Source organism: Lepeophtheirus salmonis, chromosome 7 (assembly GCF_016086655.4).
Source record: "Lepeophtheirus salmonis chromosome 7, UVic_Lsal_1.4, whole genome shotgun sequence".
Lineage (NCBI taxonomy): Eukaryota > Metazoa > Arthropoda > Copepoda > Siphonostomatoida > Caligidae > Lepeophtheirus > Lepeophtheirus salmonis.
In genome coordinates, this window is record NC_052137.2 from 30428378 (window position 1) to 30445406 (window position 17029).

The following is a 17029-nucleotide window of genomic DNA, read 5'->3' on the forward strand; positions in this document are numbered from 1 at the left end:
ACTTTGAAAAATGTTTGGGAGGAGAGCAGATTAGCTGTCATTTCGTTTCATTAAATTAGTGGCAAGTTGTGTCGGTCTTGCTTTAAAACTGAAGACTGCCCAGTTTAGTCCTACATATTAATCTTTGATGACGTCACTTAACTATATTTATTCTTTTTTTTAATCAATCTTAGTATTAAGAAGTGACAGTCCTGAAGACAAATAGTTGTTGATGCAAAATGAATGAACTACCTTAACCTAAACCTGTTATTCCACAATTATTAAGCTGTTGAATATACATGTCCTTCAAAAAGATAATAAACTTAACGATGATAATGCATTGCAGGCTTTAATTAGTGATGTCCAAATATTACACATATATATTTTAATACCTCTACTTATATTAATAGTAAAGTTTGTCTGTATTTATGGATATATGAAAACGAGTCACTGGGTATATTGTATACAACCTTTCCTCCAGATCATCTTTCCTACCCTTGTTTTTAACAAGACATCGGCGTTTAGGAAGAGACTAACTGTATTAGTAGATTTCATTGTTTTATCCAGCCATCCGACTAAATTGCATAATAGCTTCCATGGTTTTATTCGTAAGATCTTTCATTCGAGTATTTCCAATGGGTATATTCGGAAACACTTTAAAGTTAAATAAAGTATTTGAATCATAATGTATTCGGTGGAAGTTGAGAGTCCTTGAAACAAGATAAGTAACGTCCAATAAAAACAGGGATAATAATTGATCCCATTAATTATCATATAGAATTTGCATTTTTGTCAATTTTACTTGAAATCACATTCATACTATTATCAAAACCTAATTGAAAAAAACCCGAATAATCAGAGTTTGAAGATTTATTAGTAATTACATATTATAATATTTATGATTATATTATTAACGTAATGGTCTAAATTCTGTTTATAAAATTGCATCGTCCACGTTGCGTTCCCTTACAACCCACCTCGAGCACGCACGCAATCAACAGCTGACTACAAAATAGTACTGTCTGACTGTTCTTTTCCTCTTGCTCGTCATTCGCTAGCTGTACGTGTGCGTCGAGTTGTTAAATTGTAAAGAAAAAGGAAGGAAGGATCACTTAATTCTTTCACAATTAATTATAAATTATTTAATTTATTACTTAACAAATTTGTATTGTGTTTTTTGGGTTTTTTCGACTTTTATGTAGATTTAAATTCTGCTCGGAGGAGTAGAGTAAGGAATAATCGAAATATTCTTTAGGGTGGACAATACTCGTTTATACGTAAGGCCTTATTAGATATTTTTATTTGACTCATAATTTATTATTTAATGCCTTTTCACCGATTATTGATTGCTTATTTAGTTAAAGATCTCTGGATTCAATATATGTTCGTTCATACATGAGATATTATTCTAAAATACCTCATAGTTTTAATATTGAAATAACAAGATCTTTTTTGTTCTCTGACGTGAATCAGAATATAAATTATAATGTCTCACACCTTCTATGATGAGATTTATGATAAAGTATATCAAAATGAGCCCCCATAAAATGGATTCAATATATAAAGGTGGCATATCAATATGTGCCTTCTCATTATTTGAATGAATTCAGTTTCCTACTATGTTTAATGTTACAGTTAACAAAAATATTATTAATATTTAGAGGCAAGAAATAGTTTCCATTTCTGATACATTCTTAATTGTTTTTATAAATAATTTGTATCACTGTTTATACATTCGCAATGATGCAACCTTATAGATTCAGTATGAAGATCATATCTCAATTTTGAGTTTGTCTCATTTATTTTTTAATTTTTGTGTGTGGATAAAATATCAAAATGACGAATTTGAAATATTTACATTAGTAATCATTAATTAAGTATTTATAAAAATAGATTTTGAAATTTAAGGAAACATAAACTAGATTAAAATATACTCTTACACTAGGGTAGACTGGATGCAGTTTTAAAAACACCACTTTTGGTCAATTATTTGGAAATGGTTCGGATTAGAGATACCTAACTAATTGTCTCAAGAAAGGTGAAACCTATATCTTTGTTTTCATGGAAAAAGCTGTGAACCTTTGACATTTCTAAGCGATTGCCTTATTTTCTAGTAAAGAAAAACGGCATGTTTCAAACGTCTCTTGTATGAATTGTCCCCTACCTAATACCTTGGATTGTAAGTGAATTGATGAGTAATTTTTTTGGCTATCAAGTGTTTAGTATCAAAAATTTGATCTGGCATTGGTTCCAAGTTTTCTGGATTTTGTCAGTTTAAGTTTACAATAATTTATTTAAAATGAATGATAATGCTTGTAAATTATAAGATATATTGATAATTTTAAAAAAAGTTCACTTTTCAACTATTCTCCGACTATGTAGGTGCCACTCATAATTTAGATAAGAATATGTTTATAGGTTTTAAAGGATCGCCACCATCATGGATATTATTATATTTATAAATTCCGTTAAAATGAACGAATGTCTTTGGAATATGAAATGCCTTTCATATAAGGATAAATATAAAAAGGCCAAGGCTTGGGAGAGTATTTCTGAAGCTGTAAGTTTGCATTATATTATCAATGTATATTTAAATTAATTAATTTTTTGTCATGTTTTTAATTTGAATCTTAGACTGGTGTCGATGCAATGCGATGTATTGGGAAATGGAAATATCTGAGAGATAAGTTCGTGAGGGAATTAAAGAGAGAGAAAGTTCATCGTGTTGCATCCCGATGGTCTTTTTTCGAGCATATGCAATTCATCAATGAATTTACTCATTCGAAAACGTAAGATGATGATTCATTCTTTTTCGGCATATGATTTTGTGGCAATTATTCAGGTTTATAATTAATGTGGTCACTCATTTCAACATAAAAAACTCAAAAAGTGTATCAAAATATGTATGTAAGCTACCACAGTTCAGATACTTAACATCTTCATATCATCTTGAACAGAATATTGAGATTTGAAAATGTCAAATAAAATTGAAAGATCCATCGAGTTCTTTTTAAATTGGGATTTTAAATCTGGGAAAGAGCAATGTTTGTATCAGAACAACGTTTTCTTTGAAATTATGTTCGCTCATTCAATAAGCTTCGTATAGAAAGTTTTCACCGACGTCAAAGTTATTTTTTTAATTCATAAAATGTACAAATTTCAAATAAGTCTTGAAGAAACTCTATCTAATGGCTTTATGAATAAATAAAAAAGTGAATACTTGCATTGAATATTACTTGATGCCAATCATAAATAGTGATATTTGAATTAAATCAATGTAGTATTACTGAAAATCCCTATGAAATGTCTTGATTTGTACATTTTTTTTAATCGAATAGGCACGAAAAAAGTAAGATAACTAAAGAAAAATATCTTATTTTTCCATTCTAGTATTTAATTTTTTATCTAAAATATTGAAATAAGATTTTATAACGATATAATAACCTATTTCTAATACATTTTAGGCTTTGATATATAATCAAACTAGGATTTAGAGGGATACTTTTTTTATGGGTAGTTAGGTTTAAATCCTTTTATTTGTTAGTTCCATTTTGACCTCCAATAGTTCACTTTTTTCCTTAATTTTAATGAGGTGTTTCATTGTTATAAAACATAGCTCTTAGACCCCAATAACGGCCCACATTAACAATGCTGGCGTTACATGAAAACCCTCTAGAAAGGGTTTCATGTGACCTCAGCATTGTGCAATGGTAGACCCTCAGCCCCGAAGAACCACCTGTTAGCCACTACATTGTTAATCTCTTGGCTCAATGTCATAAAAGAGAATTTATTTCATATTTTCATTACCGATGAGATGTGTACAAAAATATAATTTCGAACTAAGTTTGGAAAAAACAAAGAAACATTCGCATCGATACGCCTGATTTGTTTTTAACCGTAGTTGATTGTATAAGGATTTTTAATCGTTAAACCCATAAACTGATTTCAATATCTCGTGGTTAGTCTGTAACAATACTTTTGAATCAAATATTGAAATAGTTTTAATTTTACTAAATATAATCTTTTCATTTATTTTAGAAAACATTTCATACCCAATGTTACAACGAGTTCTCCAACAAGTGATTTCTCTTCCTCCCCCATAGTCATGGAGAATAGTACATACGAAAAAAGCTCTGACAGTTCGGAAAACGACGAAGACATTTTATTCGGAAAACAAGTCGTCTGCAAATTAAAGAAATTAAATAATATACAAAAGTCTAAAGTTAAAATAGCCATCCTAGAAACTTTTCTTCGATTTGAAAGTGAATCGGATCACAAGTATTAAATCATTTATCCATATATTAAAGAAGTCGCATGTATTAATTACATAATTTACGAGTATACGCACATATATATATTTATATTACTGTTAGAATATATTTTTATTTGATTAGTTTTTTTGTAAATTACAATTTGGAATTCGGGTCCTGATTTTAGATCCGGGTAGTTTCAGTTTCTTTTTAAAGAAACATTGGGGTAATTTGCATAAGTATTCATTTCTCGGTGGCAGAACAGAACATTATAGATTTTTCGGTTCTCGGGTGTACAACCGAGGAAAATAATATTTTTATTATTATTATCAGTTTTATTCTTAGGGCCCCTTTTCAAATTAGTTTGTATCAAAGGTCAACAAATGGGGCATTATGGGTGTTTACTTAAGTTAGTTTGTGAACAAAGCCACAGAGAGTGGCGCCGTCTGTATATATATATATATATAAAATAGAATTTGGGTTTGTCTTGTGTGTGTGTGCCCTGTATGGGTGCTCACACCGTTAAACCTGGAAGGCTGACATTTTGCATGGGCGCTACTTTTGAACCTGGCTAAGAGGGAGGTGCCGATATTCTATACCCAAAATACAAAACTGTCTTGTTTTTTTTTTACTCAAGGGGACTAGATAGGAGGTTGAGTTGTAAATAAAAAAGTAACTGGCGTCTAAAAAAACAATTATACTAACATTTCTAAATTGATTTAAAAAAACAAAAACAGAAATCGGTGAAATTGCAGTTTCGTTTTTTTCAGGTGATAAAAAGAAAAGAATTTCCAATAAAATATTGGATTCGTAGATAAAATATAGTTTATAGAAATTTGTCTGGAGTTTCGTTTGCATATAAATTTGACTCATAAACATTGATTCTTTAACTGAAATACTTGTCACTCTATTTCTAGCTATAACAGGGGTATCCACAGGATTATAATTTTGAGGGGGGGGGGACATGGGTCTAGGAATTTTTTTGGAAAAAAATTCAAAAATCCAAAGCTATTCAGACAAAATTAAATGTTCTGGAAAAAATTTAGAAAATTAAATTTTAATTTTTCTTTTCAAATAATAACATTTTTGGGGGAAAAAATCAAAAATCCATAGCTATTCACAAAAAATTTCAAAAATTTAATTTCCAATATTAAATTTTTTTGCTCTACTGCATAATTTGCCTGAATGACGAAATTTTTATCTAATACAAAGTAAACTTTACTTTAACTTCAATAATAAACCGATTAGGGGATATAGGGACATGTTAAAAAAGAAACCGAAAATCAACATGTTAACCCTTACGGTTAGTAGAAATACAAGATTATACTATAACTCGTGTACGACTGATGTTTGACTTCCACCATACTTTTTATATTCACGTCATAGTGTTTTTTCCTAATCTGTTTTTCTACCTCAGCAGTCGGTACGATATATTAAATTGAAAATTTTAGCAATTGTGACGTCATAAACAATGAGTGGTTGCGTGCTTTGTCAAAATTTGTGTGTCTTGCACAGCAATCGGTACGATACACACCAAATTGAAAGTTATAGCAAGCCCGATTACATGATGGTATACCCTTCTATTTCTATTAACCTTGGGTAACCCTCACAATCTAAAGAATGATATGTAGGAGAGAAAGTTTAATGATCATGACGTTGCATTAAATTAGCTACAATTAGCAGTGACTAGGGAAGAAGGAGAAAAGGATATAAACCAGGACATTTGCTAGAATTAATCCGATTTTGATCTGTAATTCTACTCTGAATCCAACAAGGACTTACAATCATAACTCTGCAACAAATCCTCAGGGTTACGCTCCGTCTTCTATGAGCACACACTAATGTTCAATCAGGTTTGGAATATAATTGAATCTATTTAGGAAAGGAAGTTCATTACTAAAGAATTAAATAATAATGACAACTGATAAGGAAAATAAAATTCATACTTCAGATTACCAATTCCAAAAAAACAAAAAAACTGGGCTAGCTAAAAAATACAGTGGATTTTAATCACTGGCTATCATATAAAAATAAATAGCTACATTTTTTACTAAATAATATTATTATATTATGTTTCTTCTTGAAGGAAAGGTTTCGTGATACAAGGAAGGTAATGACATAATAGTAAATTCAAAACACCTCATTTTATGATGAATAAAGATTTCATTATCTTTAGATTTATTATTATTTTTTGTTGTATGCTCCCAAAGAGTTTAGTTTAGTTACTTTTTAGATCTTGGCTTCCACTGCCAATTGCTGCCTCGTCTCAGTTTCTTCATTAATACATTCATCAACTTAAGTAACTGCAGGGGTTTATTTGTTAATTCGTTTTTATGATAAATTGACTAAACCATGCAACAATAACTATCCATTAATCAATTAATTTGAATATGAAGCATCTATAAACTTTTAATACCTTACATATAACATTAATCATATTAGTATTATATTATTACTAGTTATAAATTCATAATCAATTCAATTTCTCTTCCCCCCCCGGAGGATTATTGTAATCTATATTCAGAAAACCTAACCAGCTTATTTGATTAAATTTCTTTTAAAAATATGCAAAACTAAATTGACCAAAAGTCCATCCAAATCGACATCTTCTGAAGGCATTTTTGTTTAAATTGAAATATAATTGATATTCTATAACTTCAACTAGGAAATTTATCACTCTAAGAAAAAATAAAAAAAATATTAGCTCCTATGTAAGGTCCTTCATTTTACTCGATTTTTTTTGGTGGAAATATATATTTTTTATTAATTGTTATCCAAATAAAGTAATCAATAATTCATTTTTCAAATGTTGAAATGTTTTTATCAATTTGTTATTTTCTTTGATTTTCATCTATTTCATGTCGAAATATGACACTGAGTCGTAGTTATACCCAAAAAAAAAAAACTTGATTTAAAAAAAAGAACCTTTAAAGGTTGAAATTTTTAATGGTCATTTTAATATTCGACGGCTTAATTAACAGTAATGAATGTGGGGTTCAGTATGCAGACGCTCCAAGACCTTCTTCATTTTGTTGTATAGTGTTATTGTAATAAGATTTAGTTTACTGGTAGGGTTTCTTAAAATGTAATAGCAACTTAAGTCGCTGTGTTTGAACGATGAATAAATAAAAAATTGTCACACTTATCAACAATAAGATATGTAGGGATTATAGACAAGATTTTAAGATTTGTTTTATCTAGTTTATATTATATAGGGTGGAGGGGGGAGGCTCAAATTTCCAAAAAAAAAAAAAATTTAATCTTTCAATTTTTCTCAAAAAATTAAATTTTCTATGTATAACAATGAATTTTTATAAATTTTAGAAAAAAAATATTATTTGAATTTTTTTTCTTAAATTTGATATCTGAAATATAATTTTTAAATTATAGGATTAAATAATGATTTTAGAGTTTTTGTGCTCTACCGAGTGCCCTTCTAGTTAAATAAATGTGAGTAAAATGTACCTTATACGACTTTGGTACGAATACCAACAATGGGTTCGGTTCTTCCTTCATGAATAACTTTATTAATTTAACGAATTCTCCTCCTCAACAATCCACTGAGAAGGATCCATCCCTAAATGTTGTGATACTCCAGGAGATGAACACATCTGCGATAGATTGGACATAAACCATAACCATGTCATCCATTTTGTCTCGTAAAATCGACAAGATATCGTCATTTTCGTGTTTTCGCAGGACAAGACGATTATGAATATATCTGGAGAATTTGAAGCTTGTGTATCAGAGAAAGAAAGAGTCAAGGATGGGAACCATCATTATCCAAAGAGATCATCCCCCCCTCTCTCCTATTGATATGTCTGTTGCCTCTTTCTGTGGAGTCTCTTTAGCATGGACCATCTAAAAATCTTATCATAAAGAAAAACCAGAAATACATACAATTTAATTAAAACCATAGTTATGTATATGAATGGTTTTCTTATCACAGATTTATTTTCTAATTTCCGCTACGAAAATAATCTCAACAAAACCCCAATGTATAACAATTTTGCTATATATATATATATTTATGTACGCATGTGTATATGTATTTGCTACAAATATACATATACAATGTGTATATTAGGCTATACATACATATTTTGTATACAAGCAGCACACAAGTAACAGAAAAGCATATTTTGACAAAACAATATTCTTTTATCAAATAAATGTTGATAAAGAAAATATTTAACTCTAGAGCGTTTTCATTTTGCAAGTCGGGCATTATCTTTGATAGATAAACAATTTCCTTATATTATTTAGAGCTGTATAAAAATAATGAATACCAGTGCGCGTTAAATAATGGTGTGAGTCTGCGTTTTCACAGACGTCATAAATTATATCATAATAAAAGAGGGATCCGTGTTAAGAAAACACTAAATATAACAATTCAAAAAGGTTGTTTTTTCTTCTTTTTTGTTCATTATTTAATAAGTTGTGGGTGTGTTAACATCTCCCTCTAAAAGAAGAATCCTTATCAATTTTTGGTGTAAATTGATTTAAAAATACATAATACAGCCAGCCGATGTTAACAAAGGTCTGAATTCAAGTATACCATACGTCTCGCTCCGGCCTTCTCTTCGCACTCTTACAAAAAACCCATATCTACTCATAGTATAATATTTGAGACGATGGAATAGGAAGGGTACAATTTTGACCCAAAATAACATTTTTCCCCAACTAAGATGACATTTATCTATAGTGTAAATTGATTTAAAAATGCATAGTTATAATAAATAATAATTCCTTTTCTCCCGTCAAAATCAAATAACAGGTAGATGATATTAATAAGGGTCTTAATTCTATAATACCATAATCTCAACCCCGCTTCCCCTCGCACTCTTACACGAAGCCCATATCTAATCATAATTTAAAGAGACACAATTTTATTACAGGGGTGTCCGCATTGGGTTAGCTTGGGGCAAGCCCCCCAACGGAATGTTTGCTTTTTACTAGATTTTTTTTGGTAAGGATGAAAAATGTTTACCGGAAATTAGGAGTAATTTTTTATTTTATTTAATTCACCGTTCATTAATATGTTAGTATGTAGTAGGTGTCACCAATTTGTAGAAAGTGTGAGGACGAATAAAAAGAACCAATATATCTGAATGTAATAAGTTTGATATTCTGGTTTATTTATGTTCATATTTGACATTTTATAGTTATTCTTTTTATATCTAAACTGAAATGTTTTATTAATAAAGAAAAACGAAGGGAGGAAGACAATATTTTTCTTGTTCCTTCTTGAGGGTTGAGGAATGAGACTTTCTTTGGCGATTTTTTTTTTTTGCTTTAGGGACTTCAACATTGTTTGTCAAAATTCAAGATATAGATCTCGTCTGAAAAAAGGTTTGACTTGGACTCTCATAATAGTTTAGAGTCCAAGATGTATGCTGGTTTAAGTTGGAGCTTGTAAAAAGATAGGTCCAGCGGATGAGAGGATGGCATCGAGACGGAGAGTAGCGAGACGTCCGTTGAAGGGCTGCGAGACGACGGAGTGTTGTCAGCTTTCTGGGCAACGTGTTGCCGGTTATGTGAGCGACGTGTTGTCGGCTTTGTGAGCGACGTGTTGTCGGCTTTGAAGAGGATGTGTGAGCAACGGGTTGTAGGCGTGCCCATAATGTTTTTTTTCGTGGGTTCACTCATCGGGGCTCACAATAAGCAGGTAGTCAATGTATGTGTACACGAAGGGGATGCCGCGGAGTATCTTATCGATGAATTTCTGAAAGGTTTTTGCAGCTTTCTTAAGTCCAAAGGGATCCGTTTTGTTCCAGCAGGGGTTGTCTTTAGAAGGCACCGTTTTGTTCTAGTAGGTGGAAGAAGTGGGAGTTGGATCTTGTTTCGTCGTCAGAAGGCATTATTTTGTTCTAGTAGGTGTCACCAATTTGTAGAAGGAGCGAGGACGAATAAAATAAACCAATATTGCTGGATGTAATAAGTTTGATATTCTGGTTTATTCATGTTCATGTTTTATGGTTATTCTTTTTACACATAGAGTACTTTAAAATCCTCCCGTCTTATTAATAAAAAGGTTTTATTAATAAAGAAAAACGAAGGGAGAAAGACAATATTTGGTGATGTAGGTTATTTGCTACAAATATATAAAAACGAAGCTAATGTGTATATACATATACATGAATAAACATTATAGTTGAAATTTTTAGCTTACTTACATCAAAATTCGAGATTTTGTAATTTTAAAAGTAAAATCTGGATAAAAATACAAAAATCAATTACTTTTAAAAAATAGAATAAAAATCATAACACAATGTACAATTAAAATTTCAGCGACACATTAAAACAAAAACAAAAATAAGGAAACAATCAAGCAATCAAAAACATAGAACTGACTAAATGTGTTTGTTAATTTTAAAAAAATATTCCTTATAATCTTATTGTATTGCAAAGAGAGAGTTGGGGAGTATTTTATCTCTCTCCCAGCCATCGTCCAAGAATTGTTGTTTCACAGAGAAGGCATTTTCAGGGAAAAAGCTGCATATCTTGCTCCAGCTGCTAGTAAAATACTCCTCAATTCGTAGGGTTGTAGTGGTTCTTCCATCTTCTGAGTAATAAGAGCCTTTGGATTGAGAATGGCCAACTCCGATTGCTTTAGCATCTGAGGTAATCCTGCAACCTCCGTATCCAAAAAGGATACTAACCTTCCTATCATTCGACGTGCATTTTGAGAGGTCTTTAAGATTATATGTTATAAAATGCTTTAAAATGCTGACCGCTTGGCATTCCACAAATGTATGACTGTCGAAATGAAGATTTTGCCACAGTCTTTACACAATCTTGTGAATCTGATACAGTCCACAGAAATTTGGAGTTTGGCCATAAACTTCCTTCCATCATTGATTTTTGCTAAGGACCCAACGGTCCTTTTTTTTCTATTTTAAGGGAAACTAAGTAATGCTATGTATTTTTTTGCATATCCTATCAAATTCGAAGCTGTTGTAGGGCTTGGACATTTTTAGATGCCACGGCTTCGACAATTTATGCTCTTTCGGAGATCTTAATCGAGGGTATCTGAAACAACCATCAAGGAAAGGTACAGGTTGTTCAAAATCCTGTAAGGTAAAAACATTTTTCCTGAGGGTACTATCTTCTAGATCTTTTGGGTTTTGTAGATTTCGGAAGAAAAACTTTTTCCCAAGATTTTTTTTAATCACATCAATCGGAGTGTTGCTCTCAAAAACTAGAACGGAATTCCAAAGGATTATTTGCTCTACACCCCAAACTTGGGATATCCTGGAAGTGGTATTGTTTGTCAAGTCATACCTAAACATGATCCACCAATAGATCTCACTATGAGTCACAGTTCGGCGCCATTCAGTGTCAGGGTTTCTTGTTAGATCTATTAAAATTCCGATATAAATTTTAGGAATAAGAATGGAAACTCTTGTAAAACAACCTCAAAGTTACCTTTTCGGTCTTTTAATCACAGGAATATAACTTTTATGAAATAGAGTGGTAAACCATCTTTCTTCTTCAATAATTGCTCTTTCACCTATGAAAGGGAAAGATGTGGCCTTGTATACAACCTTAGGCACCACGATTGTGTTGTACAGATCTATAGGTCTCTGAAGATTGAAGGATCTCAATTTACATAATCTTGGAGGAAGAACTGAGCCAACATTATTTATTATATTATATTATATTGACGCCAAATCTTTAATAAACTAAATTCTTAATTAAACTTATTAAACGGTTTATTCAATGACAGTATCATACAATACAAATTATAAGCATTGTTGCATAAAAATAAGGAATTAAGGAGTCATAAACAACACCAAGAAAATAGCAATGTAATACATATGTATTGAATGACTTAATAATTTCAAATCGTGGCAAATAACTAAACATGTGATCCTTCAAAATTGAAGCAACATGAATGGGAATCATAAATCTTTTTATATTTATTGGGTATTTTCTCGGACAATTGCCCAAAAATCGATTCGTGCTACGAAGAAAGGTTTGATGATTTATTCAAATGTTGCGTGTTATTATTTTTGAATAGTTCATAGTTAAAAATATGGAAGAAAAAAAAAATGTTTAAAGCTTACATTTAAAATTATGTAACAAAAATCTGCGATTTTTTTTAGACTATGTAATTTTGCAACAAAAAAGAAGTTTTTATGAACAAAGATTGAGTGTATTTGATACAAACTTTATTAAGTCCTTTCTATTTTTATCTTTGGGTTTATATATTTTTTTCAATATATGCATGTTACCTTGTCGAAAACATATATATTTTCTTAATACCTAATTATTAAATATATATTATAAATATTTGTAATAACTAAATAGAACATAACTTTACTATGTATTTAAAAAAAAAAAATCAAAAATAATATTTTTTTGTTAAATGAACGTATTGACTTGAAACGTATAAAGTTATGATATGGTAATATTGAAAGGTATCTTTTCCTTTGGTGTATTCAGTCAAATATACATGCTAAACAAATAAAAAACTCTTCAACAATATTAAATTTGTCTCTTTGTCGACTATTTCTCTCCTTGATTTGAGTACTGGTTGACGAATCTTTATTTGCAATAACGGTCAAGCTCTTTTTCTTTATTTTTTTGTCTTCCTTTTTTGAGAAGCCAGAGGAGGATGAGGCAAAAGCACGTTGACGATGCAAAAGTCTCTTTTTAGAGTCCTTTTTGATTGATTTCTTAAGTCCTCTTCTTCGAGGAGAGCTCATGGATATACTTGATAAATGGCAGAAATGATCAGGGAAATCTGATAAGACCCCTTTAGATTTGGAAGAGATGTAGTTTGCGATTGCATCCTTTTCTTCTTCTGAGAGGAGTCCTGAGTGATAAGGACCCCCAAGAAAGTCTTCTTCACTTAGTGTGAGCCATCGAATGAGATACTGTGCCCCGTCAGAGACACTTCTTTTATTATCTGAATTCAGCTCCAGCTTCTGTCGCTTGCACTCTCTTTTTGACCATCGTTGTAGTGCTCCAAATGTGTCCAGCTCACTTTGGACGGAGAGACTATCTCTTGAGATAATCAATTTAAAGGCTTGTATATCCAGATCCTCGATGTCTTCAGAGGCGAGCACACTGGTTGCCTCGTCGTCGATGAGCTCGAGACAGTATTTAAGAAGTTCTTCACAGCAGTCTCCTTTCTGAATGAGAGACGTGTTCTCATCAACATCATCACAAAGTAAGAGTTCATCTTCTTCCAACTCGTAATCGTTCAATAAAGATGGAGCAGAGGGAGAAATGATTTTGTCGGAGAGTTTCTTATTAGTGTGGAGAGAGGCACTGTTTGGAGGATATGTAATCGGCAGGGGAGTCTTGAGTCCACTTCCTCCTCCAAGGACATTGCAGTAGAGGCAAATATGCTGGAGAACCAATAAAACGTTATTTTCATTTAAATTATCTTTTAGATATTTGATCACAATCTCTGCTAGTCCAGGGCACATGTACTTATGTGCCGCGTAGAGAGTCGTGAGAGCCGTCATGACAGATTGGAGATGAACGGTTTCGTTATATAAGTATCTGGAATGAGATAACATATTTTTGGCATTATTATTAGATTTGTGATCTTTTAAAACCTTTGCTCACACACTTGGCTTTTATTGTGTTTCGCTTTATTTTTTCAACAAAGTATTTTTATCCAATCAATTCAAAATCTCATTATACTTATATTTAATTCCAAGAGGAAGGCAGGTGTATAAAAAATAAAATAAAAGATTGGGAAAAATTATATTCAATTAATCTCTGTGCTTTCTCCTTAATCAATAAAAAAAAACCCGGGCATTTTCTCCTTCAAATATATAATGCACTTTTCTTTCCCCTATTGTTTATAAAAAAACTTTAAATTGAAAAACAAAAACAATCCAAGTAATTCGCAAATAAAAGTAAAGAAAAAATTAAATAAAATACATTTTTCCTTCAATTATTCAATTACTTTTGAATTGAGTCAATGCATACTTTTTCAAATTTGAAAGTACATCAGTTGATCAAATAATATATTGTATATTTTTTTCTTTACAAAAACCATTTGTAAAGTGATATTAAATATTAATTTTTAAAAACCTCATTGAATGAAATATGGACACGATAAGGAAACTGGACTTTTACCAAAAAAAGTCATCCTAAAAATAAAATAAAACATTCTTTTCTAAAACAACAAACAAATATTTACAAAGTTTTATAAAGAAAGGCCAAAATATATTTTCAATTAATTTCAGTTAGAGTCAGAAAGAATGTACAAAAATAAATTTTAAAAAATCAACACACCCTCAAATATAAATACTTGGAACACCTTCTGATGACAAAAGATACCTACGATTATAACTAAATTTTGTTGGTACATTTTTATATATAAGATATGCAAAATTAGGGGGAAAGACTGACTGATACAATAAAGTTAACGACGTGTTATATATGGAATGCTCAAGGGTTGAATTTAAAAAAAGATTTAAGTATCTTAAAATACTAATCTCTATTAATAAAACAATATTTGTCTGTTGTTGACGCCTAATATCTCTGATCAATGCAGGGGTCTTTCACTGGTAAAATTAGAAATTGAATTAATTTTGACTGCCTTAAAGATATTTAAAAAGCCATTGACTTTTACTAGTAATTAAGAGGTTTTAAAAAAAAGTTATTTAATAATTTTTTACCTCAAGGGATTACGAAAAAAATAATAATATAATGAAATGAAAAATTAAGCGAACACAGTCCCTTAAACCAAAAGAAAAAAAAAACCTTTTAAAAACTATGGTGGTTAGAATAAAACCATAGAGCAAAAAAACAAAACTTTATTTCCTTATACTTAAAAAAAAGAAAAAAAAAAGAATATGAAATAAAAAGCCAAGAGTGAGATAAAAGTTTAATAGTTTTTTATCATAAGATTTGAACAACAATTTTGTACATAGAAAAGGAAACCCAAAGTAAAACTAAGACAAATGTATATTTTACCTTAAGAGGATATCAAAGGCTCTTCCATCCACGTCACTCACGGCCACAGTCATTTTAGGAGACTTGAAAAAGGAAATTTTAGATGAGGATCCCTCAAGTGAATGGTGATGTGTGGTTAATGGACTTCGAAACATTGCTCTAAATACTGGAGAATTCTCTTTGAGTACCCAAGAATGCCCTGTTATACGCTGTACATCATTTTCCTCCCCAACCAAGAAGATGACGTCACTTTCACTCTCATCTTCAATCAAGGAGTTCCTAATTTATAAAATAAATTTATAAAGTTAGATCCTTACAAATATCTTGTATATTAATAAAGCAAATTTTATCTATAATTGTATCTTAGAATGAAAAGCAATCACTTTTGAAATAAAAATATCAATGTGGTTATATTAATGAAATATCGCAGGCGCTTTGGATGTAGCATTGAGTGTAGATAAAAGCTACATTGTATATAGTGTTCCCTTTACCTTAAGATCTACAATTCATTATATACCTCTATACTGGACGCACAATAATTCACGACTCAACATCACAAGCGCAATATTGTCTAAATGCGGTTGTAGTATACTCTCACACCTTTACAACAGCTTTTCTTATAATCCGATGTGGCTAATAGCAAACAAGATATACTTATAAAAAAATGGACATAAAGAAGGGAATATGAAATTACATTTTCATTAGCCTAATAATTTTTTCCTGTACTAATGCTATTTTAAATGTAGAAGGTTCTTCTCTTCGTTAAAGCTGTCCTTCATAATTAACATATTTTTTAATTCATTAATAACAAATGTCCCACTCCCACTTTCTCCTCGCACTCTTATAACAATCCCATCTCTACTTATAATATATATTATCTCCTCAAAAATTCAAGAATAATGATAACAGTTTCCAGTAATTGCTAGTAATGACAACAACAAAATTCGCACGCTAAAAAATGCTTATAAGTTAAACCCCTAACTATACTCCTTTTGTCAATTGAAATCGATGGCTGTGTCTTTATCCTTCCCTATGATGATTGATAACCTTTATAATACAGTCGTATAAAATATACCTTAAAACTTATATTATCATTGACGATATTCAATATGAAATATTAGATTTATTTATTTTTGTAATATGACATCAAAAGACAATATGTAGGTATATTTGATTTTGAAGCAAAGTATTACCAAATAAGGATAAGGTATTACTCGGATGAATGGATTGAAAAAAAAAAAAAAAAGAAGTTTTTTATGTCATAGGATATAAATCAATGCAGATTTTTTCCCCATAAAAATAGTAATATATCTTTCAATATACATACAAGCCATAACCTTACTCAATATATAATATATGTATTCATATCATATTATAGATATCTTCTGTACATAACTTATTTAGAATAGCCCTGAGAGTTAATTTGATTATCTTTGATTCCAGTAAATGTCAACATATGATATGTACAAGAGGCCTTATTTATATCTCCAATATTATGTAATTGAGAATGTCCTGTTGTCGGGCAAATACTTTCAAGAGGTGCAAAAATACTTTTTCTACTTAGGAAAATAAATATACTTCCTTGGCCAAAGTTACAGGGCTCTCAGATTATTTTTGGGGGTGTTACAGACCATTTTAGTTTGAAAAAATATATACACATATCCCGCATGGGATAAGCAAATTGTTCTGACAGACAGGCTGTTGATACAGATTATACGCTCCCCGAAAGGACAGGTGGTTCCAATTCATGCAAACCAAGTTTGTTTTGACGTGCAACAGAGCTGTAATATCGTTAGGGTTGAGTAGTTTGTTATGAAAAAAGAAAGAGAGCATGGTGAAGGCGAGAGCGAGTCATATGGTACACCTGAATAAGGATA

General features: G+C 30.8%; 2 protein-coding genes across 11 annotated transcripts in view; one reads left to right on the forward strand and one right to left on the reverse strand.

Moving 5' to 3' along the window:
• The first annotated feature begins 1028 nt into the window (after positions 1-1028).
• On the forward strand, positions 1029-4372 carry LOC121121908 (uncharacterized). Of its 8 annotated transcripts, none has more exons than XM_040716896.2 (6): positions 1048-1256; positions 1925-2017; positions 2094-2158; positions 2398-2539; positions 2614-2768; positions 4018-4372. In XM_040716896.2, exons 4-6 carry the CDS (start codon positions 2420-2422, stop codon positions 4262-4264), a joined length of 522 nt encoding a protein of 173 aa, XP_040572830.1. In that variant the 5' UTR covers positions 1048-1256; positions 1925-2017; positions 2094-2158; positions 2398-2419; the 3' UTR covers positions 4265-4372. The 8 variants fall into 8 exon arrangements, with proteins under 8 accessions (XP_040572834.1, XP_040572830.1, XP_071746123.1 ...); XM_071890023.1 differs by having other exon boundaries at positions 1115-1256; positions 2362-2539; XM_040716898.2 differs by having other exon boundaries at positions 1134-1256; positions 1930-2017.
• Positions 4373-11926: 7554 nt separating this feature from the next.
• Positions 11927-17029, reverse strand: part of LOC121122237 (BTB/POZ domain-containing protein 3) — a 529811-nt gene continuing 524708 nt past the window's right edge. For all 3 annotated transcript variants that reach the window (XM_040717226.2, XM_071890025.1, XM_071890026.1), the window contains 2 exons: positions 15174-15431; positions 11927-13745 (listed from right to left, as the gene is read on the reverse strand). In XM_040717226.2, the coding sequence (XP_040573160.2) occupies positions 12674-13745; positions 15174-15431 (1330 nt within the window). In that variant the 3' untranslated portion in view covers positions 11927-12673. The remainder of the gene's footprint in view (positions 13746-15173; positions 15432-17029) is intronic.